Source organism: Diabrotica virgifera, chromosome 3, assembly GCF_917563875.1.
Source record: "Diabrotica virgifera virgifera chromosome 3, PGI_DIABVI_V3a".
Taxonomy (NCBI): Eukaryota; Metazoa; Arthropoda; class Insecta; order Coleoptera; family Chrysomelidae; genus Diabrotica; species Diabrotica virgifera.
The window spans coordinates 66,739,900-66,767,852 of record NC_065445.1 but is presented as its reverse complement, the minus strand read 5'-3'; the positions used below and the strand labels follow the sequence as shown (position 1 = coordinate 66,767,852).

At 35.3% G+C, this 27,953-nt stretch overlaps 1 protein-coding gene and 1 long non-coding RNA gene across 13 annotated transcripts in view; one reads left to right on the top strand and one right to left on the bottom strand.

Annotated features, from left to right (window-relative positions):
- The window catches only part of LOC126881865 (potassium voltage-gated channel subfamily H member 6), a 1,259,880-nt gene that overhangs the window by 19,414 nt on the left and 1,212,513 nt on the right, over positions 1-27,953 (bottom strand). For all 9 annotated transcript variants that reach the window (XM_050646514.1, XM_050646508.1, XM_050646507.1 and 6 more), the window contains 2 exons: positions 7,670-7,902; positions 1,825-2,073 (listed from right to left, as the gene is read on the bottom strand). In XM_050646514.1, coding sequence (XP_050502471.1) covers positions 1,825-2,073; positions 7,670-7,902 — 482 coding nt within the window. The remainder of the gene's footprint in view (positions 1-1,824; positions 2,074-7,669; positions 7,903-27,953) is intronic.
- Positions 12,121-19,859, top strand: LOC126881868 (uncharacterized). Of its 4 annotated transcripts, none has more exons than XR_007697045.1 (3): positions 12,121-12,957; positions 13,325-18,234; positions 19,741-19,859. It is a non-coding gene; the product is annotated as an uncharacterized LOC126881868 (long non-coding RNA). The 4 variants fall into 4 exon arrangements; XR_007697044.1 differs by having other exon boundaries at positions 13,319-18,234; XR_007697043.1 differs by having other exon boundaries at positions 12,121-13,506; positions 17,549-18,234.

Sequence of the window (27,953 nt, the reverse complement as noted above, 5' to 3'; positions counted from 1 at the left end):
TTACTTTTAAACTACATGACTACATCAATCCATGTCGTCTATGGTTTTACTAGTTTTTTTCGCCCAGGTGACTTCCACTTTAATATTAACTTCGGTAGGCAACTATCATTCTCTGTACATGTCCGTACCAAATAAGCTGTTTTGTTGTATTTCTTCTATGATGGTAGCTGTTCTGTTTATGACTTGTCTTATTCTTTCATTTACTATGTGAACCATTCTGGATATACCTGCTGATCTGTATCAAAAATCCATTTTTAGAACAATGAATTTTTGTTCCGTTCTCGTAGTGACTTGCGAGTTTCACATCCATAAAGTACAACGCTTTCAAAAAAACTGTTAAAACGTGATGAGCGCGCTAATAACCGGCAAAATAACTCAAAAGATGGAAAACATAATACGTTGTGAAATAAAGAGAAATGAAACTAGTAGCGGTGTAAAATTATCGATAGGAACCTATAAATTTAGATTTAGTCCAGGAACCGAAGCTTTTCACCTCGCAATTTTTACAGAATTGATCTATTTGCTTGAAAATTTGAGAATAAGTAGTGGATAGTCCAAGGATCAAAATCTATATGATGCCGAAAGGCGCTTTTACCATGGGGGTGGTTGCCACCCCATCTCGGGGGTGGTAATTTTTTATTATATTTTGACCGCAAAAATTAATAAAAACGTTCATTCTAAGCAAAAATGTTCTATACATTTTTTTGATAAAATTAACAGTTTTCGATTTATTCGCTATCGAAAGTATCAGTTTTATATCGAAAAAATCAATGTTTTTGATATAGGTAGGTACTCATTTAGGATTCACTCAACTTTTGCCGTAGAAAAAATGTTTTTCAAAAAAGTTCTTGGGAATTAAATAACCTACAATTTCATATTGAAACATTTTTTCGTATCTCTGATACTAATCTTTCTATTCTGAAGAAAATGGCTTTTTTTACCAAACTACAAAAATTCTTTCTTCGCTTTTAACTCCAGTTTTTTAAAAACTAATCATTCTAAGCCAATCAAACTTTTAGAATATATTAATTATACATAAATAAAGAAAACTGAATAATGCCAATGACTAAAAATACTGTTAACTTACATTATTATGCTTCCAATTGGATTTCTCCATTTTTTTTTTCAAAAAAATATATTGATTTTTTAACCGTAACTTTTTTTATTTTTTATCATAAAAAGTTTGGTAAAAAACAATTTTGTAGATTTTAACAAGATCTATAAATAAGGCTATTAATATTAAATCATTTTAAATACCTCAGTCTTAAAAAGAGGTGATTTTGAAAGGGTTACTAAAGGTGGTGTTTGCATGTTATTACAAGTTTTAATTGTCAATAGCTCACTCAATTTTTGCAGCAGAAAAAACTTTTGCAAACCATATTCTTGGGATTTAAATAAGCTACAATGTCATATTTTAACATTTTTTCGTATCTCCGATGCTAATCTTTCTATTCAGAAGAAAAGAGCATTTTTTTGACTGACATTCTTTTCATTATAAGTTACTTAATTTTTGAGCTAGAGACTTTTTTTGTGTTTCTGGAGATAGATATTTTTAAATATTTTAAATTAGTTTAAACAAATTTTCCTCCAAAAATGCATATTCTATCCGTCTTTTGACTTTGAAACTACAATATTTAGTATCTACCGTTGTTTAATCACCGAATGACGGCGGAGGACGGAGCGACGGAGTTAGAATCGGCGAGAATCAGGTGCATTAGCGTGGGGTCCGTCTGATACTCGACGGCGTGCAATGTTGCCATTTATAGGGCGTGTATCTAATTTAAAACTAAACATGCTATATTAACGCTAATACATAAATCTAACCTCTTGTTTAACAGTCGAATCTTCACTACTACTAGGTTGCTGTTGCGCCTGCAACAACGACAAAATCGTTTTGACATCACTCGCTAGTGTTGTCTCCAGGGAATTCACACGTTTTGTCAGATGATCCAACTTGCTATTGATATGCTCCAATATGCTTCTACTTATCACTAAATTATCCGAATGTGTTAACGTCTCTATAGTGGAATGTTGTTGAAGATGAATGGAAGTCGACGATGGCTCTAGCGGCACCTAAAACATAAAAAAATATCAATTTTAATGAAATTAAAACATATTTTTATGTAGCATGTATAATGTATATCGCTAAAATACGTATATTGAAAGATGCAAATTAAGTTAGATAGTCTATAAATGTTGTTTTGGTAAGGCATTTCAAATTATCAATTAAAATATATTAATGGAATTATAGAGACAATACGTAGGAAAGAGATGTCAGAACTACAGGCCAATTACATGGCTAAATGTAAAACCTGTTAAGCCAAAATCGACAGTTGTAAACGGAATTAACTCATTTGGAATCAAAGTAAGGATGAGGCAGACTATTAACCATGTTCAATTTAATTTTTGAAGAAATCATCAAAAAAGTCAATATGTATATATAAATATATTAATATATAAATATAATATACTTGACTTATATTATAAGTCAATATAAAAGAAGGAGAATAGAGAATTCTTTTCATAGAGCGCGGAAGGGATGAAGGAACTTGAAGAAAAAGAGAATATGTATTAAGAAAACCTCCAGGCTGAGCAGAAGAAATATTCCTACAGATCTAAAGATAGTCCGTAAGCGGCTGAACAACGGAGCTAGGTCACACTGGCAGGAGATTGCCAAATATGGACAAGCAGTGAAGGACTATTAACTTTAGTGTGACTGGGCTGTTGGCTTTGTATCTGCGAGATGACGTCATCACTCGTGTAAAGAGTCCAGGTGGAAAATGAACAGTGGCCCAAGTTATTCTCCTATGGATATGTCTAAAGGACGTGCTTGCAGAATTCCATGATAGGTAGGATACTATCATGTATAGATATATATTATTGGGTCAATTTTGAAGAACATGTGGATGAATGATGCAAAAGATGTGACCTCTGTGCATCCAAGAAGAGACCCAAAATGAGATTTAAAGGAAAAAATCTAACAATACATCACCGAAACTCCATGAGAACGAGTTGCTGTAGGAATTATCGGAATTTTGGAAGACCATGACGGCTTTGTTGATAATTAAGAACACCAGATCGACATTGCTTCATCCTCTGTTTAACGGCATGGTCTGAGTCAACCTACTGAGTAGTCAACAACTCTCTGTCCCTATTTGTACCTACATGAAAACCATAGAGACTGGGACAAACTGGTGTATCTGTTTCTGCTAGCCTACCTAAGCTCCCAACAAGAAGCAACTGGTTACATTTCAGCAAGACTATTGATTATTCGTGAGATGTAGCTTCCCATCATCCTCCTACATGGCAATCTACCAGGTGGAGAGGCGGACCAAGAGACACTCCTCGAGTATGTCAGCGGTCTAAAGGATCGATTGGTTATGGTTCGTGAATTCGCCAGGAATAAGCTACAACTTACCAGTGACCGGATGAAGGAAGGTGGTACAGTCTAGCTCTACCCACCAAAGAGAAGGAAGAGTCCCAAGTTACAGCGGCCTTGGAAGCGACTGTCGTTGGCCACTAAGAAGATAAAGGACCTTGTATATAGGGTACAACTGACTCCACGGAGTAAGACAAAGATCATCCACCTGGAGGGACTGTGTCCTTATGAAGGACATAATCCACCGACCTGATCCATTTAGGTGCTGTTCGGGGCGAACAGCCTGAAAGAAGGGGGCTATATTGTATCACTCCTAAATGCGGTCCTGTACTTTGGTGAGTCCAGAACTCTCTTTCACGCCGAACCACTAAATTAATATTCTCGAACCGTTTCTATCTATGGGGCCGTCCATTAATCACGTGATGTTTTTTTGGCCTTTTTTTAACCCCCCTCCCCATTGGTGATACATGGTGAGGTTTAAGATTTACCCCCCCCCTGCCCCTATATCACGTGTATTTTTTAGGATCTACAAAAAATCTATTTTTTTAATAGGTATCTATAAAATACACGTATAAGTAGGTAGGTATTGTCCTTTTCATGAGCATTTTTCAGTGAGTAACAAATGATAGGAAAAAGGGTAAGTCCGTGATGATACACATTTATGATATTTATTCTAACATGACATTTTAGTTAAATCTGACAGTTGTCACATTTTATTTTCAATTTGGAATAAAAACAAATCAAATGTGTTTCTTGCATTTATAAAATGGTATTTTCTTTGATTTGTATAGTCTTATAAATTATACAGATTATATTTGTAATATTATTATCTAATTAAAAAAAAATTATTTTTTTATTATGGCGCCATCTATCGACAACTAGAATAATCACCGAACTAGAATAATTATCAAAGTAATCACCGACGTGCCTTTTTTCTGTCATATACAATTTAATGCGTTAGAAAGAAATCGAAAAACTGTGACGCACTGAAAGATGATCATGAGAAAAAGAATAACTGTCATCTAATTTTTTTATAAAAAAATTAAAGAACGTTTAGAGGTCGACAGAAAGGTTGCAGGTTGTTTTTTATTATACATAAACATTATTTAATGTACGGTACCCTGGGATCACTAATGAGCAAGACTTTCTTCAACACCAATAACTGGATAAGCATCTAGCAAGTCAGTTGTTGGCACAGTGCGTTGTTGAAGATCAACATCAGTTTCATCAAGCCACTCGGAGTCATTATTTTCGCGCACTACGCAGAGAATCTCTCGATCTACCATTCAATCGTCGCGTGAGGATGCGGGAAGGACGAACATTGTGCATGTGCATCTCTATAGTGTTATTGCTCAGATTCAGTTGCTTGTGACAAATATTCACATGCGCTTTAGCTATTTTCTTTGTACAGAAGTCCAGTGCACACAGCTGACATGTCCTTTCAAAAGTATCTGATGGTCCTTCTGCAGGCTAGGGCACTACAGGTCATATAAATCAATTTGCCGAAGCCTTGATACGTTGGAGTAATTTCGAGAGACCGTCGCAGAAGTTGTCATGATGCTCTTGAGGCTCTGGAATATATAGGCCACCGGACGACTGCAAAATCTGGTAAGGAGGTATAACGAAGCGTTCCGAAAGAATGAATCGTATAGAACTCCGCATATTATATATCTAAAGCAAATATTGACTTTCTCACACATGCTTGCTATACCACTGCTGGGAAGACAGATCTGGAATAAAACTTTCAACAATTTTATCTGGCTTGACATACTCAGCTACGACGCCATGGCCGTCAATAACCATATTACTCCATACTTCTGAGAGAACTTCACCAGCCTTCTGAAAGTTCTTTTCAAGGTAATGATCTTTTGTTCTCCCTTGTTCATCCAAATGGGTTCCATAAGAATCATGCGGAATTGTAAGTAAAGATAATTCCCGGCTGAAAGGCGCCATTCTTCTCTCAACGCGATTGAACGCGCTATACCAGGTGCATTTGTAAAGATAAATATTGCTCTTGATCATGCTTGACAAAGTTGTGTAAGGCATGTTGAATACTTTTGAAGTATTGATACATGAGCTAAAATATTGAGTTTGTTAATAGAATAGTATAATATTTTGATCACCCTGTACAAAATTTTGTAACAATAAACATATGTTTGAATATGTCAAATGCTCTATTGCTAAGATCCAAGAAGAAATGTGCCTCCGATTCTTACATAGATTCATAGATATTCGGTGCCAAAACAACAGAATAACTCCCACCACTTTATCAATTCATTAGATAGTAGGTACATATAAAGGGTCGTTTAAACACAGCGATAAATCAAACAACTTATCAAGGTCAATCGAGTTGTTGCAACTTTAAACGGTGCATCGCACAACTTATCAAAGTTGGAGTTGGGTTGAAGGTGGTATCGCATTGAATCGCAGCGTCTAAACAGTGTTTCAACTTGTCATCACAACTAGTTGTTGTGACTTATCGTTGTGTTTAAACGACGCTTTTAATACATAATACTACTCCTAAAAGCCCATATCGAAGACGACAGACTGACCAGTATTTCTAAGTGGAAACATCTGGTGGTGCATTCAAAACAAAAGATCTGAGAGTCCTTTCTTATCTTCGGCACTTAAAATAATTTCCATGTAAAGTGTAAAGTATCCCGTGTCACTACAGAAATTTGGGTGGGTTTATATAATATTAGAATGAGAAATGATTTTTTTTATCAGTCACACCAATGCCACTTTCGATTTTTGTGTGCATTTAACGAAAAAATAAACACATGTAACGCCACTTTTCAGTTGAGTTTCGGGTATTTTATTTAAAAAATAAATACACGTGATATTATTACTAGACCCCCCTCCCCCTTGTGATGTTTCGTGATTTTGTATGGAACCCTCCCCCCCCTTTCGAGCCTCACGTGATTAATGGACAGCCCCTATGTTCTCGTCATCAGTATACGTTTGGAGAACAGTTGTTTTCATTAATATAAGCTGCAGAAACGGCCTTTAAGTATTTTAGCGAATTGTTTTTTAAGCGATATCCATGTGAATGGTAAGCGATAATTATTAATGTAATTAGAATTTATGATATTTGTAATTTACTGAGTCTGTTCGTTCTGAATATGGTTTTAGAAAAGGTATAGGCACCAAAGAAGCGACTATGGGATTGGCACTGATGGCAGAAACGTATCTTGAGGTTCAAAAACCGCTGTATGTGTGCTCTGTCCATTATAGAAAGGCCTTCGACGACATCAGACATGAAAAATTTATTTATTTACTAAAAGTAGTAGGGTTGGATGGACACGACATAGCTATCATAAGCAATACATACTGGAACCACACAGGATGCATTGGAACAGACAACGGAAACACCAATTAAATAAATATAGAACGAGGAGTGCGTGAAAGGTGCATTATATCCCCTCTACTATTTAATGTCTATGCCGAACATATCATTAGAGCATCATTAATAATGTAAGATATGCCGATGACACGGTAGTATTAGCGGAAACAAAAGACCAACTAAAAATATTGATGAACATATTATCAGAAGAATGTCACAGGCTGGGCTTGGACATTGACCTTTCCAAAACCAAAATCATGGTATTCAACAAAAACCCCTATGAACAAATTACACCCAACGTACAAATAAATGATATCAACCTTCAGAGTTCCCAGAAGCTTCATAAAACTGTGCAGAGAGCTAAATAGTCAGCTAGACCACTCAAAAGAAATTAGAAGACGCATTGAACTAGCAAGATCTGGTTTCATAAACATGCGTAAAATGCTCTGTAACCCCAATCTATCAGTCACAATAAGATTGAGAACACTAAAGTGTTATGTGTGGTCTCTATTACTATATGACTGTGAGACCTGGACATTAAAACAGTATGACGTCAACAAACTACAAATGAAGAAGTACTGGAAATAATGAATACACGTCCTCATCTGGTCAATACAATGAAAATTAGAAAGACGTCATATCTAGGACACATAATGCGCTATAGGGAATTTGAACAGCTGCAGGTAATATTAGAAGGCAAAATCGAAGGTACAAGGGTATAGAAAGAAAGAAAAAATCCTGAAACATCAGAGATTGGACCCGCACAACAAGGAATGACTTATTCATTATGCCCAGAACAGAGAGAAAGCCATATTCATCGCCAACCTTAATAGAGAAGGCACTTAGGAAGAAGAGGAGTTTGTTTGGAGTTGAAATAAAGAGTTAGTTAAACCATGTTTGCGTCAGTTGATCCCTCTCTCTACAGAAAAACATAACAAAATATTTACCAGTATTTCTTGGACGTGCGTCCCGCCGGTATCAGTCACATGTGGAGGACTAGGACTGTTGGTGTAGTAACTGGTACTGCTAGAAAGAGGTCCGGAGATGAGCTGCGGTTGCTGAGGCGCACTTTGTTGTTGCGTCGACGCGATAGTCGTGGCATCTTGGTGGTGATAAGCCCCGATCGAGGACTGTCTTCGTATTGTGCGTATCCTATGGCTGGAGGGAGGAGTGGACTGTGCTGAAAGACATAATATTAAATGGTTAGAATTTTAAGTCTATATTTTACGCGTTCCTGTATAAACTTAAACCTTATCTTGTGTTTAAACCATCACTGGCTATAAATAATACCATATCGATATTCTTATAGATAGAGCTTAATTAACTGATATTAGCTCTATTTTATTTTAAAAACAGTCCTAATATTATATAGGTTATATATTTCGAAATAAATAGATTATGGTAATACTGAGGATAATTACAAAACAATTATTCAACCGGACAGACACGTGACTGGTACTTTTAGTGTCAACTTTGTTTTACAATGAGTATAACCTGCTAAGCTGGCTACTCATATTGCGTCCTTTAGTGACCAGAATAAGAAGACCCAAAAGAAATTGAAGTGGTGACCAGTTGAGACAAATATCCAAAGAAACGAACAAATAGAAGAAAACCTGGATATAGTTAGTATTTTTATTTGGCTTCACCTTCAATAAATTGTATCTCTTTATTGTAGGTGTGTGTAAATATATTCCAGTTTATTCTTGAACATTATTAAGCATCCATAACGTCACAAGTTGGTAAAACACATTGGTGAATGGCCTCAGATATCAAATGCAGAACAATTATTCCATTGCATAAGATCGAGAAGTCTTTGAAATGGTGATCTCCAACGTCGGATAATTCTGATACCATACGTGAAGATGAAGAATTTCTAAAGTTCCCTTAATGTTTTTTAAATGTTGTGGAGGACTAAAGGTATTCCTTTTAGTAACATCATTATAGTGACATCTTCACTCCTAGCGGTCCGCCGCTCTCTTTAAGATTTTGAGACTGTAAAGTTCGTTGTGACATTTGGCGTCTTCTAAAATCTTGCATTATTCCAAGCAAGCTTTATCTTCAAGCTCTCCAAGCCTCACAATATACTCAATTATCTGATCCTTTTATCAAATTTTGGGTCTTCTACTTAGTCTACCTATAATTAATCCATCTGGTAATTTTTTTCTCTTTTTCTTCTATCTAGGTATTCCATTCATCTGAGACTTTGAGCTTTGATAAATCTGACGATGTTTTTAAAGTTTGACTTTGAGAATTGGCTTCTGCTGCCAGAATGACTTCTGGCAGCGCTGGAAATACTATGTAAGTATGTTTTCAGGTTTATGGGTGATTGGTACAACTTTTTATGTCATACGCCTATGCAACTATATTTTCCAATTATTAATGGTATCTTAAACAAGGCGAAAACGGCGGGTTCGTTGGGAAAATATTCCCATGAGATTTTTTTTCATAATCACATTCGTGAGACACCCCAGAATAAGGTTCAAGAAGTCACCCACGCGAAAAATGGTCCAAATTTTTTTTAACAATTTTTTTTATTCAAATTGCAAAAATCAATATTTGTGGCCCGGACAATTTTTTTTTTAGGTTTTTTGGACCATTCTGGACAAAAAGAGGTCTGTTATATTTTTTCTCTAAAGTTGATCGTTTTCGAGTTATAAGCAATTTGAAATTTGAAAAACGCGGAAATGGCCATTTTCAAGACTTAATAACTCAGTTAAAAGTTATTATTATGAAAGTTAGAACGAGACTAAATAAAAGTTTAAAGCCCCCGCTACATGATCCTGAAGAAATCTGTGTCATTAATTTATTACTTAGCTGTTATTTTTAATAATTAATAACAATGAGCGGTTAGATCGTATTGACGCGGCTGTAAATGTGAGTGCGAGTAAGATGCACAAGTGGACTGCCGGAATGGTATCTCTCTCGAACTCAGTATTTACGGACGCCAAGACGTGCATGGCGCTCATTATTATTACTTAAAAATAACAGCCTACTCATAAAATAATGACAAAAATTTCTTCAGGATCTTGTAGGGTGGCTTTAAACTTTGATTTAGTCACTTTCTGACTTTCATAATAATAACTTTTAACCGAGCTATTAAGCTTTGAAAATGGCTATTTTCGCGTTTTTCAAATTTTAAATTGCTTATAATTCGAAAACGATCAACTTTAAAATAAAAATTTAATAGACCTTTTTTGTCCAGAATGGTCAAAAAAATTTGTCCGAACCAAAAATATTGATTTTTGCAATTTGATTAAAAAAATTAAAAAAAATTTGGACCACTTTCGCGTGGGCGACTTCTTGAACCTTATTCTGGGATGTCTCAAGAATGTCATTATGCAAAAAAATCTCATGGGAATATTTTTCCCAACGAAGCCGCCGTTTTGGCCTTGTCTATCTGTATACAGGGTGCCCAGAAACTCTACCGACAAACGAAGACAGGAGATTCCTCAGATAATTTTAAGACATTTTAACCCAATTCATCTAGTCCGAAAATGCTTCCTAAGGGACCTAGAGCTCTTTGAAGATGGCGTCTTGTAATTAGTTTTTCTTAAATACCTCCAGAATGCTTCTATTTAGAAAAACGAAAGTTGGTATACATATTTATGTTCCAAAGATAAATCGATTGCATTTATTGCGAATTTCAGTACCGGTCATAGGTGTCCGTTTTGGGTAGGGCAACGGTTATTTTATCGCATAACTTGTATGTCTTTAATTTTTAAGCATTTTTGACTCTAGATTATTAAATTATGAGGTATTCTAGTACTAAAAGTTACTCTTGCTTTAAGTTGGTCAAATGCACCGTTTTTTTTGAAAATTTAAAAAAAATTTTTTTTTTCAAATTCAAAAAACAAAAAATTTTCAAATCGTTTTTTCTAGAAAACGGTGTCCTACCGAGTTAAATCAAGAGTACCTTTTAGTACTAGAATACCTCACAATTTAATAATGCAGTATCAGAAATGCTTTAAAGTTAAAGGCAAAAAAATTATGCGTTAAAATAACCGTTGCCCTACTCAAAACGGACGCCTATGACCGGTACTAGAAATTCACAATGGATGGAGTCAATTTATCTCTAGAAGATAAATAAGCATACCAATTTTTGTTTTTCTAAATATAATCGTTCTGGAGATATTTAAGAAAAGCTAATTACAAGACGACATCTTCAAAGAGCTCTAGCTCCCTTAGGAAGCATTTTCGGACTAGGTGAATAGGGCTAAAATGTCTTAAAATTATCTGAGGAATCTCCTGTCTTCGTTTTTCGGTAGAGTTTCTGGACACCCTGTATATGATGTTTTAAATATTCGACGCAGGTCCAATAAAACTTCAATTCAAAAGTCTGTCAATAATGTTATCTTTATTCTATTTATATGTTTATACGTCGTAAAACAGGATAATCTCCCCTACAGTTAACCTGGCATCACAAATCGAAATATAGTTTGCGCTACGTATGATACTTTTGAACTTTCAAAGCACTTCTGGCTTGATGGATCCACTCATTATTTGTTGTAAGGTATCACTTATTGATTAAAAGAGATGCAGAGTAATTAAACTGTTTGAATTATTCAGTACTAATTTCACCTCTAACTTCTTCTTATACAGTCAAGTCCCCTTTTGCTAATGCTTACTAGTTCTGGGTTACATGTGCGCGGCGCATATACTCATACTTTCTTGATTTTTCAATCGTTTTCTGAATGCTCGTTGTATGTTATATCGGTGCCCTTCTACTTTTTTTATTTTGAATTTATTTATTTTGGTGTAGTTTTGAAAATAATATCCAGCTGTTCTGTTTAGTTGATATGTCCTTGTAGCGGATAATGAATACGATCTTCAAAAGTAAATAATAATAATTTTGACAAAATAGGGAAAAGTATGAATATGTCAATAGCAACTGAACAAACAAAATGTAGGATCACTTCTAGGATCACTTCAAAGAAACGATATGATGGAAATTTAAACTTACGAGAAAGTAATACAACAACGTAAATGTAATTAGCTCACTCAATACGAAAAATGAAGTAAGATGAAATCTACAGAAGCCAATAAAGCAGCAAGCTACATAAACGGCATAGTGTGGAGAAATACAACCGAGATAATATACTAAGAAGAATAACCGGCAAAATATTATATGGCGGAACAACAAGTAAAAATATTTGAAGCCGGTACAAAATAAAAAATCAAAATCGATACATATTGATAAAATGGTGCAAAACGGAAGAGTAAGAATACGATTGAATCGGAGCCTGCCGGGAAGAAGCAAGTATGTATTCAAGAGGCGCTTCGCTTGTACTTGTGTAACCGCGTAGTGAGCGGTTGCTTCCATCTTCCGTCCGGAGTCGCTGTATGGGTATCTGTGTGTATAGTTGTCGATATTTTAATTCCACGATTGCGAGAGTATTGTAGCAGATGGATTTCTACTACAATATTTTATAAAAAATATCCATTAATTTTAATCCTATCCCAAGAAAAATATTAATTTTTTTAATATATTTTGCGAGTTTATATATCTTTAAAATTTCCTAAGCCGCTCCTGTTCGCATTGTAAAGGTTAGGAAATTTCCTATTTATTTGTGTAGCAATAACCAACTACGTAGATTGTTATTGAAAACATCCATTATTCGAGAATGAATCCTCTAAAAGGTTTGGTGTTTTTCCTTTAAGTTTTGAGCGCTAAAAACCCTATGATATTATTGGTCAGAATTTTGAAAGATCCTTGAGTTGTAGTTGACGATTGGTCAATAGTTTTGGCCGAACGATCGAGAAGAAATGCATCGTTGGGACGCGAGAGAGACGTGACGATGTAAAGTTAGTTCTAAAAGTACATCAGCTCTGTAAGCATCTTTTTGTTAGAACTCAAAAAGTCGCACTTTGCCGGCCAAAATGGTTTTCTTCTTATAGTAAAAGAACTAATGGATTTCTAACATGTCAAGGAATATAATGACAATAGTTTCACGGCATTTTAATGGATATATTATTGTGAAACAGTTCTATTGTTATGCAGTTTGATTTGCCGGTAAAAGAAGTGCGTGGTTTCCTGGTTCCTGTCCTTTATGTAGCTGTTGCTATTTTTATGATGTTTTGATTTGTTCATGTTCCAGTAAGAAATGCCCAGATGATATTATTTGGTATCGATTTTATCCAGTTTTGTAATGATTTGAATATCTTCCCCTCCCAGCCCCGTCTGAATGGAAAATTTTGCAGTTCCAAGTGTTGTGACATGGATTTTTGTTTTAACAAGGTATGATAATGTTTATTTTAAATAATTCACAAGTGGATATTATTGGTAAAGGTTTTACATAATTAAAAATGTTTGTTTTCAACATGGAAAATATATTATGTAAAGTAAATATTAGATGGCAGTGACATTTGACAGCCATGTCAAATTTTTGTTTTGGTACACTGCTAAAAATAAGGTTAAAAATTGTAAAATCATGTATTTTGTTATTATTATTCATTTCTGGTTTGAGAATGTGTCTATTCTCAATAAAAATAAAAAGGTATTAAGGTTTAGATAAACATTATAAAATGTACACATCTTTATTTCTGTAACCTCTTTATTTAAGAAAATTATTAACAGATATCTAATACAAGTGAATAAGTTTTAGAACAGAAGAAAATATAATGGCATAGAAGCCAAATGATAATAAGTAGCCCACTATAACCCCAACGAGGAATCTACGATGAATGTCCCCCAGTTGCTTTCCAGTAAGTACTCGATATGAGAATTTGAGGATTTTTCAAACGGCGTCCCAATTTGTTTAAATAGTAGGAAAGTCCTCAAGTCTGTGTAAGTATCCTTTGCTTATTTGGTTATGTAGTTTAGTCTTCTTTAAACCCTCCTACCCCTCCCAACGAATCTACGACCTGCCACCGCACAAAAAATGAGCTGCCGTTCGCATGAAGGTTTGCGTGTCTGTTCCTTCTGCTAGCCCCATTTCGACTCCCCAGTATCTCTATAGATAGTCTTTCCTTGATCCCATTAGAGCAGACAGGTAAAACGCTTCAAATTGCGCCCAACGTGTGGGGCTCTAAAACGCTTCAAATGGCCCCGGCAACGTGGGGCCTGTACTTTTTTTGGCCTCCCTCAGACCCCATTTGCATGTTCCCACTACCATGTCCTTTTAGCCTCCTTTCGGTCTCATTTGTACTACAACTGTTAGGCAGTGCCCGTCTTGGGTAGCCGATCTCAGTTTGTGGTGCAAGTGTTTCCGATAACATGGAAGCTCGACTCGTGTCATGTTTTGTATGCCCATTGTTACAAGTCTAGCTTGTAGACATGTTCAACTAGTAGTTAGCCTATCTACTAGTCCCCAATGTCTTTAGCCACCCCCCACTTAGTGTTACATTTGTAACGTACACCCTGAAGTTTGACCCGAGTAAATATCGCCCAAGTCTTCCCATGTAGTTTAGCCCAGATTCCTCTTGTCTTGCCCCCAGAAACTGTTTCATGTCTGTTAGTGCCCCCGAAACTGTTTCAGTCTGTTAGTCCCCATGAAAGAGCCCATTTTTGTAGTTTTTGTTGCAAAAGTTAATAATTTTTCCAAAGAGGTGTAAGTATGTACACATTTTGTTGTGATGTTGATTTGGTCGTGCTGTTGATTGTATAGGCATGTACCATTTCATGCATCATAGTGTATTTAACTTGTAACCCCATATGTATACTGGTATTGTATTGTATTGTAAGTATCGTAGAACAGAATTGTATGTTATTGTAGCGTACTAACTGTATTGTATTGATATTGTACCCATGATGAAAGCATTGATTTGAATTTTTTTGAAAATATTGATGAAATATATATAGACAAACAGTTGAATAAAAAAGTAACGTAAAATTTTTTTGAAAATTTTGATTAAAAGTAACGTTAAATATTTTGAATATTGAATCCAATTATGAAGTATAACAGTATGTTGTATTTTTTGCATGTATTCCTATAGATCAACAGTTTTTTTACAGAATAATCGTTTTTTGTGATTTATTGATTTGGTCATTTGATTAGATGTGTGATGTTGTTGGTATGGTCCGTGTATGAGCTTAGCCCCGTATAGTCTGTGTGAGAGTAGTCCCTTGTTTTTCCAGCGAAGCCTATCTCTGTTGGTGTATGTCATGCCACAGGTTAGTTGGAGAAGTCATCCCATTGAGAAGTCATCCCCTTGAGAAGTGGCCCCGTGAAGAAGTGAAGAGGGAAACCGTGGAGAGGCCCCCCACTTCTGTGTTTTTTTCAAGCAGCCAGGAGAAAAGCTGTCACTTTTAGATTTGAAGATAGCGTTCTCTGTCGACACTGTTTGAGAATAACTGTCTTGAAGTGTAGAAGTTAGCCCCTGAAAAAGCCCCCCCCTTGTCTGTGTTGCCCCTTGTTTTTTTTTTTTTTTTGACTAATCTATCTTTGTAGGTGTCAAAAGGATGCCAGAGGTTAGTTAAAAAGAGCCCGTGAAGTAGTAGTTGAAGTCTCCCCCCCAGTGAAGTAGTTGAAGTCCCCCCGTGAATGAAGTATGTCTTTTTGTATCTGACATGTCACAAGTGTAATACTCGTGATGAAGGAAGTGTTGTTCAGCTATCTGTGAACACTTTCATTAGTAGTCGGAGCAAGAAATGTCTTATCCCGTGTGAGCTCATATAGGAACCAAATTTCAATATTGTTTGTGTTTGTAAGCCCCTGAGTATATCTAGAAGTCAAAAAGTATGTTGTTGTCTGTTTGTTTGTCTATCCCTGTTTTGTCTGGAAGTTTTAGAGCCCATTGTCTGTTGTCCCGTGTTGTCTATTAGCCTGTGTTGTCTATTAGCCCGTGTTGTCTATTAGCCCGTGTTGTCTATTAGCCCGTGTTGTCTATTAGCCCGTGTTGTCTGTTAGCCCGTGTCCGTGCTGGAGTTTGATTTTTTTTGGCGAATAGTTAGTTGACCTCTCTTCTCTTTGTTGATTGAAAGTAGGCCAAGAGCAGAAGCTGTGACAAGGCTGGTGAGGTTAGGATCTGGCCGCGTTGAGTACAGGTGAAGCTTGCTTTCGGTCGATAAATGGAAGCGGTTGTTCGTCAGAACTGTCATACTTTCCAATGTCCCTTTGGTCTTCCCCTTGCGTGTTGCTTTCATCCCCTGTTTTGAAAAAGTAGCCCCCCGTTTTGAAAAATAAAGTCCACCCCCAGTCTTGAGAAATGAAATGCCCCCAGTTTTGAAAAGTAAGTCTATCCCCAGTTTTGAAAAGTAAAGCCCAACCCCCCTGTCTTGAAAAATGAAGTCTATCCCCTGTTTCGAAAAGTGAAGTGTAGCCCTGTTTTGAAAATGAAGTCTTTCCCCAGCTTGTGATTTGAAAATGAGAGAGTTGTCTAGTGAACGTTCATGAAAGGTTCTTATGTCCTGGATTGGACTGTTGATTGAAAACGTAATGATGTAGTGTTCTCTATATCATATGTTGCGTTCATTTCCCTTAGTCTTGTTTAAAAAGTTTGATATCCTGTTTGAACCCAGTATACTAGTCTTTTTGGTCTTTTGTTGTTGTCACACATACCCCCTCCCCCTTGTTAGTCTTGTTTTGATTTTAGCCCTTGTTGTTGTCATATACCCCTTTGTCTAGCCCTGTCTTGTTTGAATGAGTTGTTGAAGTAAGTTGTTGGTGAGATTTTGTCTCACTGAGGTGTTTAGACTGGATTGTCTAAATCCTCGTTTTGCAGAACCGTTGCCGAAATGTCCCGTGAAACTCGCTAGGTGTTAGCAGAGTTTGGGCAGATGTTTATCTGTCAAACATCAACTTTTTAGTTTTTGTGAACCGCTCGCGGTTAGGCAACGAGGTGACAAGGCTGTGTCTGCCCTGGTATGTCACTTGTGTTACTGCTGTGGATGTCAGCGAGGTCCACACAGGGCACAAGATTATTTCTTTCCCAAGACACAGAAACTCTTATCACCTACAGTTCTTATTAGAGTCTTAACATTTAAGTCTACTCGACTTTAAAGAGTCTGGCGATTGATGGCACGCTAGCCCATTCCCTAATGATGTTTTGTTTTTGTTTAATCCCCATTAGCCATTATTTAAATATTTTGGTATTGTTGTCCTGTCACACCCAAGAAGTCAATGTTGGATTTTTGTAGTTATCGAAAACTGAATTGGTAATCCAGTTTCCTCTCTTCCGAGGAGGCTATTGTAGCAGATGGATTTCTACTACAATATTTTATAAAAAATATCCATTAATTTTAATCCTATCCCAAGAAAAATATTAATTTTTTTAATATATTTTGCGAGTTTATATATCTTTAAAATTTCCTAAGCCGCTCCTGTTCGCATTGTAAAGGTTAGGAAATTTCCTATTTATTTGTGTAGCAATAACCAACTACGTAGATTGTTATTGAAAACATCCATTATTCGAGAATGAATCCTCTAAAAGGTTTGGTGTTTTTCCTTTAAGTTTTGAGCGCTAAAAACCCTATGATATTATTGGTCAGAATTTTGAAAGATCCTTGAGTTGTAGTTGACGATTGGTCAATAGTTTTGGCCGAACGATCGAGAAGAAATGCATCGTTGGGACGCGAGAGAGACGTGACGATGTAAAGTTAGTTCTAAAAGTACATCAGCTCTGTAAGCATCTTTTTGTTAGAACTCAAAAAGTCGCACTTTGCCGGCCAAAATGGTTTTCTTCTTATAGTAAAAGAACTAATGGATTTCTAACATGTCAAGGAATATAATGACAATAGTTTCACGGCATTTTAATGGATATATTATTGTGAAACAGTTCTATTGTTATGCAGTTTGATTTGCCGGTAAAAGAAGTGCGTGGTTTCCTGGTTCCTGTCCTTTATGTAGCTGTTGCTATTTTTATGATGTTTTGATTTGTTCATGTTCCAGTAAGAAATGCCCAGATGATATTATTTGGTATCGATTTTATCCAGTTTTGTAATGATTTGAATATCTTCCCCTCCCAGCCCCGTCTGAATGGAAAATTTTGCAGTTCCAAGTGTTGTGACATGGATTTTTGTTTTAACAAGGTATGATAATGTTTATTTTAAATAATTCACAAGTGGATATTATTGGTAAAGGTTTTACATAATTAAAAATGTTTGTTTTCAACATGGAAAATATATTATGTAAAGTAAATATTAGATGGCAGTGACATTTGACAGCCATGTCAAATTTTTGTTTTGGTACACTGCTAAAAATAAGGTTAAAAATTGTAAAATCATGTATTTTGTTATTATTCATTTCTGGTTTGAGAATGTGTCTATTCTCAATAAAAATAAAAAGGTATTAAGGTTTAGATAAACATTATAAAATGTACACATCTTTATTTCTGTAACCTCTTTATTTAAGAAAATTATTAACAGATATCTAATACAAGTGAATAAGTTTTAGAACAGAAGAAAATATAATGGCATAGAAGCCAAATGATAATAAGTAGCCCACTATAACCCCAACGAGGAATCTACGATGAATGTCCCCCAGTTGCTTTCCAGTAAGTACTCGATATGAGAATTTGAGGATTTTTCAAACGGCGTCCCAATTTGTTTAAATAGTAGGAAAGTCCTCAAGTCTGTGTAAGTATCCTTTGCTTATTTGGTTATGTAGTTTAGTCTTCTTTAAACCCTCCTACCCCTCCCAACGAATCTACGACCTGCCACCGCACAAAAAATGAGCTGCCGTTCGCATGAAGGTTTGCGTGTCTGTTCCTTCTGCTAGCCCCATTTCGACTCCCCAGTATCTCTATAGATAGTCTTTCCTTGATCCCATTAGAGCAGACAGGTAAAACGCTTCAGTATGTGTGGTTATTCCGGATTGAGGTATAACGAGGCTGCGAGTCTGTGTGTAATTATTTATACAGGGTGTCCCGAAAAGATTGGTCATAAATTATACCACAGATTCTGGGGTCAAAAATAGGTTGACTGAACCTCACTTACCTATATATAATAGTGCACACAAAAAAGTTACAGCCCTTTGAAGTTACAAAATGAAAATCAATTTTTTTTCATATATCGAAAACTCTTAGAGATTTTTCATTAAAAATGAACATGTGGCATTCTTATGGCAGCAGAATCTTAAATAAAAATTAAAGTACAATTTGTGTACCCATAAAAATTTTATGGGGGTTTTGTTCCCTTAAACCCCCCCAAACTTTTGTGTACTTTCCAATTTAATTATTATTGTGGCACCGTTAGTTAAACACACTGTTTTTAAAACATTTTTGACTCTTAAAACTTTTTAGATAAGCCAGTGTTTATCGAGATATTTTGAATACTTATCAAATCCACCACATATTTGTATATTATGGTTAAGTACGATTATAGAGACCTGGTAATAATATAAAAATTTATTTATAATTTACATTTTTAGGTATGTATATTTTGAAAAAGAAGCCACATCTCGATAAAAGAGGACTTATCAAAAAAAGACTAAGAGGCAAAAAAGTTTTAAAAACACTGTGTGTAACTAATGGTACCACAATAATAGTTTAATTGGAACGTTCACAAACATTTGGGAGGTTTAAAGGAACAAAACTCCCATAAAAATTTTATGTAAATATATTAAAAAAGAAGCCGCATCTCGATAAAAACTCGCTTATCGAAAAAATACTAAGAGGCAAAAAAGTTTTAAAAACGTTGTGTTTAACTAATGGTATCACAATAATGAATTAATTGGAACGTGCACAAAAGTTTGGGGGGGGGTTTAAGGGATCGAAACCCCCATAAAATTTTTATGGGGTGGACAAAGCTCACTATAGTTTTGTTATAAGATGATCCTGCCATAAGAATGATACATGTTCATTTTCAATAAAAAATATTTAATATTTTTCGATATACTGAAAAAAATAGATTTTCATTTTGTAACTTCGAAGGGCTATAACTTTTTTATGAGCACATTTGTACTAAGGTAAGTTAGGTTCAATCGAACTATTTTTGACTCCAGAATGTGTGGTATAATTTATGAACAATCATTTCGGGACACCCTGTATATTGATTCCGTATAGTATGATTGCTACCTGTATTATACTAATATTGTTATGGCATTTTTGATAATTGTAAATACAACTTTGTTTTCTTTTACAGACGTCAGCCAAAGGGGCTTTCTTCGAGGACGGAACGAAGAACAGGATATTGTTTTATTTTATTATTTTGATTTTACTTTGTATCTAAAGAACAAGAATATATATACTCAGTTTTGCTGAGTCTGTTGTACAAAAAGAACTACCCGTTACAACATTGAAACTGTCGCAGCAGAGTTTTTAGATTTTACAAAAGAATAAAAGACGATAAACAATAAAATGTTGACAAACAAGTTGTTTCTGATGGATATAACATTTCTAAAATACTATCGGACGTTCTATACAATCGTGCATCTAAGACACATATCTACGAAAACATTTAGGATGGATAAAAATTGTGTATGTGTGTCTGTTAGACATGCACGTAGGGGATCACATGCTGGCATCTATAGACAAAAAAAAGTTAGTCTCATTTCGCAAATACATACATTCATAACTGGCAGTACAGTGACGTAAGACTGATAGAGGAACCAGATACCTAGCTAACAATATCCAAAAGCAACTTTGTTTTTATTATCATTTTGTTTATTGTTTTGTTTTCAATGAGAGTTTTTCAAAGACAGTTAATATTTCATTTTGTTGCAGAGGCGACCATCATCCTCTTACGTACGTTTCATTCTTTTGAGACCTTCAGCGAGGCCTATGGTCTGCTCTGAATCAAAAAGAAAAAAAACCCTAAGATTCCCCCTAGTCTTCGTTCATTTATCGTTCATTTACCTTGAAAATTTTAGAAGGCACACAGTTTGAGGGGAGCAGAAAATGACTCTGACCACTTCCTGGTCAGAATAAAAACGAGAACAAGGCTAAACACGAGACATCCAAAGCAACGCCAACAAGGAAACAGATGGGACATTTCAAGGCTCGATCTACCTGATAATGAACGCCAATATCAGTCACTGATCCAAAATAAATTGCAGACACTGGAAGAAGAAGAAACATCAACACCAGAATTGACCATAGAACAGAAATGGCAAAATATAACAAACGCCATAGAAAGCGCCGCAGCGGAAACTATAGGAAAAGAAAGGAATAATAAGAAGAAAAACCAGTGGTTTGACCAAGAGTGCGAACAAAACTTTCAGCAGAAAGCAATCAAGAGGCCGGAGCTAGTAACACGACCAACAGAAGACAACAGGGAAGACTACAACAGAGTAAGGACTCAAACGAGAAGACTTTTGAGAAGAAAAAAGAAACAGTACCTAGAAGCACGAATACAGCAACTCGAGGAGGAACATAGAACCGGTCAGTCTAGACAGTTTTATAGGGACCTAAAAACAATGACGGGCAACACGATCAACAGCCCAAGATTTATGAAAGACGATGCAGGACAATTGCTCACAGACGACGAAGAGAAAAGCCGCCAATGGAGAAAATATTTTGAGCAACTCTTAAATACAGAAAACCCCACAACGACAGGGCAACTAAGACAGTACAAGTTAGCCGAATTTGAAATACCAGGGCCCACACTAGCTGAAGTAAAGTCCGCAATTTCGTCCCTAAAAAACCATAAAGCCCCTGGCCCAGACGGCATACAGGCGGAACTACTACAAAAAGGGGGAGAAAAACTACATCTTGAGATATATGATCTTATAAGAGAAGTCTGGGAAAGAGAAGAAATACCGAAACACTGACATGAAAGCCATATAATACCTATTCACAAGAAGGGAGACAAACAAATATGTCGGAACTATAGAGGAATATCGTTAATTAATACAACATACAAGATTATATCCATAATACTGTTTAGAAGACTAACTCCATACGCAGAGGAAATAATAGGCGACTACCAAAGCGGATTCAGACCGGGAAGGTCGACCATAGACCAGATCTTCGTCCTACGCCAGGTGTGGGAAAAAAACTGGGAATTCAACCGCGATGTACACCAAATCTTCGTGGACTTCAAACAAGCTTACGATTCTGTTAGCAGAGAAGCATTGTGGGAGACTATGGTAGAAATGGGAGTAGCCGGAAAGCTGGTACGATTAGCGAATGTGAGCACGGAGAACGCTTCCGCACGAATCAGAATTGGCAGCACCACGTCGGAGGAATTCCTCATTGACACCGGGCTTAGACAAGGAGATCGTCTCGCCCCCCTGCTGTTTAACTTCGCACTGGAACATGCAGTAAAGAAAGCTCAGCCACAACTGACAAACGGATTTGCCGCCCAAGGATCAAAAATACTATTGGCCTTTGCAGATGACGTGGACACAATTGAAAAATCCACCAGAGATGCAAAAGAAATTTTCACCGTATTCGAGAACGGATCGAAGGAAGTTGGTCTTAAGGTCAACGAGGACAAGACCAAGTACATGGTAGTTACGAAGAACCCAAGACCATGGGTTAGACAAAACGTAACAATTAATGAATACAATTTTAAAGTCGTCAAAGAATTTAAGTACCTGGGAGAAATCATAACATCTGAAAATAAATATGAAAAGGACGTGGCAGCCAGGATCATTGCAGGAAACAGGTCATATTACTCATTAAGGACCCTACTTAAATCAAAAATACTCTCAAGACCAGCAAAAATAAGAGTATATAAGACAATAATTCGTCCCACAATAACGTATGAAAGCGAAACACGGACTCCGAATCAGCGGGAAACGACAAAATTACTGGTACTTGAAAGAAAGATACTGCGGACTATCTATGGGCCTTGCAGAGAAGAGACAACAGGAGAATAGAAAAGAAGACACAACGATGAACTCCAGACAATATATGGAGATGAAAACAAAGTACGCTACATTAAAGCAAACAGAATACGAGAGGCGGGTCACGTGCTAAGATCAAGTGACGAAAGACTTCTGAACGCCACATTCTGGGAAAGGCCCGATGGAAAAAGGTCAGTTGGTGGCCCAAGAAAGAGATGGAAGGACGCAGTAGCTAGTGATCTACGCCAAATGGGAGTACAATAATGGGAAGTAGCTGCTCAGGACCGACAACAATGGAGGAAAATAGTAAACGCGGCCAAGACTCACATAGAGTTGTAGAGCCAAATGATGATGATGAGAGATTTACAGAGATTTTCAAATGTAGATATACCTCTACCGTTCTAGTCTTTCTTTCTTGTTTCTTCTTCTGCACTTCAAGAATTATTCTTGCAGTATGTTCTGTCTTTTCTTTATAGTCATCTTCTTTTGGGTAGCCCGTTTCTTCTTCCTCGTGGTAGTTACAGTATCTTCTATAGGTATCCATGCTGCAAGTTATTTGTACGAGGATATTTGCTCAATTTCTGTATTTATTATGTAGTATTATATACTAGTTTATCTCTGAGATGTTTTGTACTTTCATAGTTACCACAAACTTTTCCTAAACCTAGGTTTTCTCAGATTTCTATTCATTCTATAATTCTTGCAATGCATATTGAGTTATTGAGCAAGATGTCGCAGTTTAGTGTTCCCACCAAAACGTTGGTGTCATCAGCATATCATATTCGCGGTGTGCCAGTACTTGGAAAGGGAAACGAGAAACGACCGTGCGCGAGTCGCGGAGAAATATTGCAACTATCTTAAATAATTCATATTGTCAATTTAAATTGTCAAATTGACGTATATTTCATACCTTCTGTCATTGAAGCAGAAAAATTATATATTGCTCCACAATATTGATATGATATGCAATTATTATATAAAGGTAATTTAATTAATTGTGTTTTGAGTGCAGTACTGCATTTTGATAACTAATTTTATTTACTACATACAATTGTTCACGTTTTCATAACATAACCTGAATCTTATTTTTTTCTTACTATTTTTTTGGACTATGGCCTTGACAATTATCCAGTAACCATAAGACTAATATAATTGGCCAATATAATTAAAAGTGCGAATAATAGTACAGAGCGAAGAAATAGGGGTCGCTTTGCCGAACTTGCACGGTCCCAATACTATTGAGTAGTTTATCCTATATTATTAGGCCCTCACTGACTTTGGCCAGTGCTAATTCATAGATTGCTCCACTATATAGATTAAACATTAATTATTAATTAATATAGCAGTGGTGATTGAATAAGCCCTTGGCGCACTCCACGGCTAATTTGCATGTCCTCAGTTAGTTCGTCTTCAATTTTTACTTTTACACCCGACTACGCACAAATCCTGTAGTCGGTTCAGTTCGGCTATTCCTATTCCGTTCCGCGGAACCTTAAGTTCGTTTTACGGCTACTGCTGGCGCAAACTTTTCGCTCGTTGAGCCGTTCGCTAAGACCGTTCCTAAATCCCATTTGTGTATTACTTATGTTTTTGTGTATTCTATTGTGAACTACATTTAAAAATACTTTCAAGACATCACTCATTAAGGCTACGGTGCGATATGATTGCACTCTTTTGCATTGGATTTTTTGAGAACAGTGGAAGTTTTTCCAAACATTCCATATTTTGGACATCGTCCTCTTTTAGGTCTTTTCTTCAGATGTCTTAAATCTTTATTACTTAATTTTAGATAAAAAAGCCTTAACAATTAAACAAAGTTGCTTTTGGACGTTTAACATTAACGGTGACACTCTGTATACTAATTAGTCGTCAAATATCTAGTTATTATCACGTATTGAGTGTATTTGTTTATATACTGAGTGTTTAATACTAGCTCTACTTTCCAACTAAATTCTAAAAACAGCTAACTCTGTTGAGCTCTTCCTTGTTTCAGTTGATTCGCGCAACCAAATCTTAATCAGTCTATTTATCAAGTAATAGCTAATAGCTAATGGAATTATGCCATTAGGATAGAAAAATATATCATAGCATCAACCGTTTAACTCCTAAAATCCAAAAGGATCTCCAGAGAAAAATATTTATATTATAAGACAATTATTCAACCTGAAGATTCCATGCCAAGGGCACGAGTTTTGATAATGGTCAGTGAGAATGTTTACTTTGGAAAAAGGTATTGAGGAAAATATTTGAAGCATCCCAATAGAATATAATCTGGCTAAAATAAACGCAGAAAATATCAAATTGAAAAACAAAATGAAAAGTGACGATATATTATGTACACGTAAATGTTCAAAATATAAAGAATTGACAGAAATATACATGAATAAAATAGGTACCCCATCAGAGTGAATTTGTGCAAGAAATATTAACAACAGCTAATAAATTCTCTTTGTAGCTTTTGTGGAGGTTATTGGTGAGCGCATGAGTAAAAACTGAAATTTATTAATATTGTTTAGTGCTGATAAGGTAGTGTTACTAATGAAGAATTAGAGCAAAGATTGGAACTATATATTAGGACATTTTAAAATTAAACCGTTTAAAATTTAATAGATACCCATTAATTTGAACATGAAAGAGGTGTCAAAAATATAGGTTGAGTAGGGCAAGACAGTTGGAGAAATATACCTAGTTTAGGGCATTGATAGAGTACATAAATAAAGGAAATAAGAGTGAAGATGAGCAGGCCACATAATCAAAACAAAAGTACATGCCAAGATCAGGCAAAGAAACTCAAAAACCATAATATAAAAAGTAAGTTCGATAAAGATAATATTGACAACAGCATAAGGTAATTCGATATGGAGTCTCAATTAGTAGACTTGATCTCAATCTCTTAATAAAAACTAATATAGACTAAGAGCCAGGATAGGTGAAATTTACTTATCATCATTAGGCACCGTAAAAGTCTATAACTTAAACAGTCTAACCTAAAAGAAAACGTATGCGTTGAGCATCGTTGAGTACTATGCCATCACTTTTTAGTGGCACATGCGTCGACACTAGCGCATCAAACTTTCCACTTATGAACGAGATAAATAAATTAAAGGGTAGGTACCCCCTTACTCTCAGAATAATTTTTTTAAGTTCTATGTGATAAAAAAAGACTTACCCCTTTCCCATTTTCAAAAACGTCATTTTTAGTTTTTATTATTCTAGGTGGGATTTAATCAATTTTAAAATTTCAAAAAATTCACACGTATAGTTGAGGCTTTTACAAAACATTTATATTTGATAAACCCGTAGATTGAGTGTAAATAACCTAACAAAAAGTTTTAATCTTTTGTTTGGAATAAAGCGTATAACTTTTTTTGGAGATGGCTGCAGATCAAGTTTTTTATTTTATGTATTTTATCAAACACTGTATCTATAATTTTTTTCAGATTTTTTTGTAGGTTTATAGACATAAAAATAGATCAAATCAAGGATCAAATCATTTTTGGTTTTTATTTTTCTAGGTGGGATGCAATCAATTTTAAAATTTCAAAATATTCACACATAGTTGAGGCTTTTACAAATCATGTCTATTCTGTTAGACCTATACGGCCTATACGTCAAGTGTACATAACCTCAAAAATTTAATTTTTTTTTGGAAAAAAGCATATTATAACTTTTTATTTGGAGATGACTGCAGGTCCAATTTTGTTTATTTTATGTATTTTATCAAACACTACATACATTTATCAGATTTTTCCGTAAGGTAAGAAACATTTAAAAATCCGAAAAACTGTTTTTAGGTTTTTTTTGGGGATTTTCCCTATTGTATAGGGAAACTGGGAGAAACAACTTCAATCCCCCAAAAACCCCCTAAAACACAGTTCTTCGGATTTTTGAAAGAAGCGAACCTTACGGAAAAATCTGAAAAAAATAAGAAATAAATATATTGTTGGATAAAATACACAAAATAAAAAAAATAGACCAGCAGTCATCCCAAAAAACAATGTCATACGCTTTTTTAGGTTAAGTCCACTCAATCTACGGGTCTATAAAAAATAGACATGTTTTGTAGGACACGCGCCAACTCGTAAATTTTAATTTTTAAATCAAAATGTACACCGGCCAATTCGTAACTTTTCTATTACCTGACCTGCCAACTCGAAACTTTCTTCAGGTGAATTCGAAACCATTGATTAAATCTAATACCTTAAGGGCCGGTTGTTCGAACGCTAATCAACCATGATCATTATCAAATAATTAATTACTGTCAATGTCAATTGTTAAAACATAATTAATTACAATTCTGAGACTATAATCAATTAATATAAAAATAATTATTAACATAATTAATAATAAATCTCATAATTGTAATTAATTATGTTTTCAGCAACCCAAACAAAGTTGACATTGACAGTTTTGGTGACAGTAATTAAATATTTAATAATGATCATTGTTGATTAGCGTTCGAACAACCGGCCCTTAGTGCCGGTTGTTCGAAAGCTAATCAACAATGATCATTATCAAATATTTAATTACTGTCCCCAACTGTCAATGTCAACTTTGTTTGGGTTGCTGAAAACATAATATGAAATTACTTAATCAATTATGTTAATAATTGTTATGTTAATTGAGTAACTAATCTCATAATTTTAATCAATTATGTTTTCAGCAACCCAATAAAAGTTGACATTGACAGTTTTGGTGACAGTAATTAAATATTTGATAGTGATCATTGTTAATTAGCGTTCGAACAACCGGCCCTAAATCTAAACCGACTGTTTCTTGGTTTGCTTAAAAACATTATATTTGTATTATATGTACACTTCGCGTCAAAAAAAACATAGAGGTATATATTAAAATAGAGTGAGCCTACCTTCCGCGCTTCCTGACGACAAGATCTCATGGACTGGTTTGCGGCATCTCTTTCTAACACATTGTATCGAGAAACTAAGATGACATTAAGTGTGAATATAGGTACGGAAGGGGAGGACAACTGTCGCAGCTTTACTATGCGTAAGAGTGAAACAGCACTAATCCAAATAAAAAAGATGGTGTCGTCACTTCGCTCTGAATGACACTCTCTCTATGCTAATATATAACTCTATGAAAAAAAACTGGTACAACTCTTATAACCGAAAATCGTGTTTTTCAAGTTGTGTAAGTTGATCTTGTCACAAGTGTCATTCCAATTTCTAGGGCAACGTTGCCAGTTCAACGAAAATATTATATCAAACTAGGTAAAAACGCGACAGACCGCATTTTTTAATATACTAAAAACTAAAACAATTTTGTAATTTTCCGTCATCTCAATTAAGTATCCATACATTGATTCGTGTTTTATTATAATTTATGAAAATATTTCAATTAAAAAATAATGATAGATAATAAATCTTGACATGACTTTAAATTATTATGTTTAATGTCAAATCGAGAGGTGTGATTGGTTTCTCGTAAATTGTAGGACAAACCTGCATTAAGTTGTGTAGAATAAATAAAACACACTGGAAAAATTAAAAATTTAATTTGAAATTAATACAAAATGAATAACTTTTACAGTGAACAAGTGTGTAAT